Source organism: Clupea harengus, chromosome 22 (assembly GCF_900700415.2).
Source record: "Clupea harengus chromosome 22, Ch_v2.0.2, whole genome shotgun sequence".
In the NCBI taxonomy this organism is placed as follows: domain Eukaryota; kingdom Metazoa; phylum Chordata; class Actinopteri; order Clupeiformes; family Clupeidae; genus Clupea; species Clupea harengus.
In genome coordinates this window covers 8,123,236-8,127,946 of record NC_045173.1, presented here as the reverse complement: position 1 = coordinate 8,127,946, position 4,711 = coordinate 8,123,236, and the positions used below count along the sequence as shown (strand labels likewise).

At 41.4% G+C, this 4,711-nt stretch overlaps 1 protein-coding gene across 1 annotated transcript; it reads left to right on the top strand.

Annotated features, from left to right (window-relative positions):
• Positions 1-329: 329 nt before the first annotated feature.
• Positions 330-4,435, top strand: nceh1a (neutral cholesterol ester hydrolase 1a). The gene is made up of 5 exons (XM_012837051.3): positions 330-589; positions 1,088-1,316; positions 1,580-1,649; positions 1,770-1,941; positions 2,409-4,435. The coding sequence occupies exons 1-5, from the start codon at positions 452-454 to the stop codon at positions 3,024-3,026; spliced, it is 1,227 nt and encodes a 408-aa protein (XP_012692505.1). The 5' UTR covers positions 330-451; the 3' UTR covers positions 3,027-4,435.
• Positions 4,436-4,711: the final 276 nt, after the last annotated feature.

The following is a 4,711-nucleotide window of genomic DNA, read 5'->3' as shown; positions in this document are numbered from 1 at the left end:
TCTTCATGAACTCCTTATCCTGAGACTCCGTGTTGAACAAAAAAAGTGACCATGTCATATTGGATTTGGATCCCTTTGCATCAGAATCAGTGTGTCTATGAAGTGAGGTTGATATAACTTTGCATACAGTGTCTTTGTATCAATTTATTTCAATGTAAAAGTTTTGTTCTCCTGTTTGACTTTTATTCTCACTGGGGGCGTAGTTCTTTTAATCTAACCCTGATATGGATGTAACTTTGCCAACACCCAAGGGAGTGATATGGTTGTGCAAAGTTCAGTCTGACTGGGGGCGTAACCTCAAATGACCTACATATCCAGTGATCCTTTCTTCTGATTTGATAGTCTGTGACAGAACCATTCTTGGAAATCACATCCACAAACGGTCTTTGACAATCCTCCCCATAGTCAGTCAAATGAGGTGACAGGGACAGCTTGAGGTAAAAGAGTCGTGATGAAGCTGTTCTGTTGTGTTACGTTGTTACTATCGGTCGCTGTTGCATATTACATCTATACCCCACTGCCTGAAACCATCTCAGAACCATGGAAACTCATGATTCTGGATGCAACCATTCGCTCTATGTTCTCTCTGGTAAGTAAGACTAATGTTTCATCATAACGTCAGTAAGCGTAATTGTATGGGGAAAAAAAGATGTTTGGTTATTATACAGCAGTTGAGCAGGAAAGTTTGAAAATCTAAATTTTAGCAATTTAAGACATAGAGATCACTGTCTTCCTTAACCTTTGCTCACAGTTATAGTGACAAGTACAGAGGCAAACAGAACCTTTTGTGTTTTTGTATTTATGTTTTCACAGTATATTTCTTCAACATATTTTCAGTTAAGGTTAAACATTTTGCTCTAAATACATTTTGAGGAAGAATCTACAATTTCAGTGTGCTGAACACTGACCAACTTGGCTATTATACCCTGGGATTACGTAAACCACTGCCAGTCTATTTTGGGCTGACCTTTACCTTGATTTCAGTCAGTCAAGTTTGATGCAACAGGCTTTTCTCAACTGCAGATGTGTTGCAGAATGATTCTGTCAATGGACAACCTTAACAATTTAACAAATTACTGCTTTATAGGGAGGCCTTTTCCAGTCCTTAGGTGTCTGCCACCAAGTTCAAACTATACGGTACATACAAGAGAGCTTGCAAGGACTTGCACCTCTGCCCAGTGGAGGTCCTGAAGGCCACGATACCACCTTTGCTGGTGTGCAGGTCCGAATGTATGAGACCAGTAGAGGGGACAAGGACAGGCTGAGGAGAGGACTGGTCTTTCTCCATGGCGGAGGCTGGGCTGTAGGAAGTACCAGTAAGTGCCCAAACTGTTATGTCTCTATTAGCTGGCTGCAATCATACATACAGTATATGAGGTACATACATATGAGTATGAATAATGAGAGAGAGATATTGGGTGAGTGAAGGACAGGGAGAGAATGACACGACGCACACATAAATGCATTTTCTTATGCTATCATTGCAGTCTATTCCTTTTCTCAATTTAGAATGAATTTCTGCAGTATTTTCCAGGGACTGCATGTGCTTAAATGTGTCTCTGTTTCTCTTGGCCTTCAGAGGAGCGGTCCTATGACCTCCTTTGCAGAACGATGGCAGACGAGCTGATAGCAGTCATTGTATCCGTGGAGTAAGCATATTTCCTTATAGCAAAAACTAATGAGAAACACACATGAAGCACAAATCGCTATTTTGATAAATTCACACAAGCGTTCACTCGGAATTAGTTGAAAAATTCTGTGCTTCACAGATACCGCCTGGCCCCCGAGGTCCACTTCCCACAGCAGTATGATGACTGCCTGGAGGCCAGCAAGCACTTCCTGAGGCCTGAAGTGCTGGCCCTGTACTCAGTCGATCCTGAACGTGTCGGGGTATCAGGAGACAGTGCTGGAGGAAACTTGGCAGCTGCTGTGGCTCAACAGGTACACGATCTGAGGCATTTGTGTCTGACATGATCTGAAATCTCAAACCAACATATGGTTTGGTTTTGTTCAAATGATGTTGCTGTTTAGAAATAATTTTAATCCTACAACTAAACTTTTTACTTTTCAGTGTAACCCAGTGTAATATACCAACCTAGTGTAACCCACTGTAATATACCAACCTAATGTAACCCAGTGTAATATACCAACCTAATGTAACCCAGTGTAATATACCAACCTAATGTAACCCAGTGTAATATACCAACCTAGTGTAACCCAGTGTAATATACCAACCTAATGTAACCCAGTGTAATATACCAACCTAGTGTAACCCAGTGTAATATACCAACCTAATGTAACCCAGTGTAATATACCAAAACCTGGGCTCTGTCTCCTGCTTTATTCAGTTTCCGTAAACCACAGTCAGCGCTCTTTTCTGTTTGGCGATTATATTTATCTTGTTTCAGATCAGCGTGGATGACAGCATTTCAGTCAAGTTCAGAGTGCAGGCCTTGATATATCCTGTGCTCCAAGCCCTGGACTTCAACACCCCTTCATACCAGCAGAATCACAACGTGCCCATTCTTTACCGTTCATCTATGGTCCATTTCTGGCTGGAGTATCTGGATGCGGACCACACCTTAATCCATCCTATGCTTATCAATAACCACACTGCCAAAAACCAGAAGGTGCTGTCCAAACATCGTGCCAAGTATGACTGGACCGCCCTCCTCAGCCCAGAATTCCAGAAAAACTACAAGCCTGTTGTGCAGCTCAAGGGGTCATCTAAGATTCTAAAGAAGGTTCCAGCACTGCTGGATGTGCGCGCAGCGCCCCTGCTGGCAGAAGAAGCGGTTCTGAGCAGGACGCCACAAGCCTACATCCTGACCTGTGAGCACGACGTCCTGCGGGATGACGGTCTGATGTATGCCCGTCGCCTGGAGCAGGCCGGGGTGACCGTCACCAGCGATCACTACGCCGATGGCTTCCATGGCTGCATCTCTTTTGCCTTCGGGCCCATAAAATTTGCGGTGGGAGAGAGAGCTCTGCGAAACTACATCTCTTGGCTTGATGACCATTTGTAGTCTTTGTGTTAGAGGTACACCATGACACTATACTTTCATTTTTCATTATTTCTTTCAATACCCTTACCAAAACCACAGAGTGCCTACTGTGGAGCTTTGCTGACTGCTACTTACTTTCAGCTTTTAGTGAAGACACAGATGCATTGCAAAGGCAAAAGATAAAATGGCTGTTACTATTTCAGTTACATCCATCCACTGTAACTGGGTCTACAAAAGCTATATTTTGAAATGATACATTTTTCCACAAATCATCAGACAGTCACATAGAGACCAAGTCTGACATTTCACTTCTGTTATTAACATTTCCATCACAGAACACTTCCAAAAGTATTCCTCTCATTACCCACTAATATTCTATTTACATTTCAGACCAGACTTGGCTTGTAAATAACTGCAACACTGACTGACAATTAGATTTGATATAGCTCATGTCCCATTCAAAATCGAATTGAGCTCCGTGCCGGTCTTAAGATCAGTCTGACACCAACAGAGGGGATTAATATACAAGCCTGAATAATAACAAAGTATACAAATATGATTTACAAAGGCAAACACTGCTCGTCTGTGCATTTCAGCGTGGTTTCTACAAACACTAAACACTGGCATGCCCGATATAACCTCCTCTGTCTCCAATCTTTAAGCTTGGGCAGTGATGCCATGATAAATTACTTTCTGATGACAGGCTAATGCAGATCCAGGTGCACAATGATGAAAAGGCCACATACCAAGCCTCATGTCCCTGAGTCCAGAGAGAAAATGGAGAACTCACATTCCATTTTAGCTCCCTCACGAGTCAACCCCATACATGCAGAGTGAAAATAATGATCAAATAATTTCATTTTTATATAGTATAACCACTACAAACAGTGTGGTTTGTTTTTGTATGTATGTAGTGTTGCTGCTGTTACAGGTCGGTATTTATTACACAATATGGGGTTGCTCATTGCAGTTTGTGTGCAAACTGTTCTGAAATCCACCTCACTACACTTTCCGTATTTTGCCTGTCAGTATTGCTGTCCTACAATATCAGCTGGTCATACTTTTGAATCTAACAAATGTCAGGCCATATGGCACAGTCATTTTGTACATTTTGTCTACTAAGTACTAAACTCAAGATAATGGGCACAATAACAGTAGCTATTTTTTGTTTTATCTTTGCATTTATGTATTTTACTTTGTGGCACAAATGTAGTAGTGTGTACTACTTATCTGAACTAGATTGTAGAGTTCAGCCTAGTCCAGTAAGATTCTTCCCAAGATATGAAACTGTTTCAAAGATGCAACTGTATAGTTGTCATGTATCGAATAATAAGGGCAAATGTTCCAAAGAAATCAGTATTAAAGCACCATTTATGATTTTAACATCTGCCAAATATGTGAAATACCCATTAAAAAATTTCATTAAAATATCTGATTGTTGATAGAAAACTATTCTTTAAAATAACTAGTGCTTGATCCTCCGCCCACGTCTAACACATTTAACCTTATCACCACAAGGATCAGTCAACTCCGACCTCTTTCTTCGTAAGGACCTAACATGCCTCTGAGTGAATAATAGCTTCTCAGTAGCCCAAGGTGATGTGGCACAGTGCATGGGACCTCCGTGGGAAAGTATGATAGGCACTTTTCTCTTGAATTATATTTTAGCAACATTCCGCTAGATAGTTCATCATTATGTTGTTTCC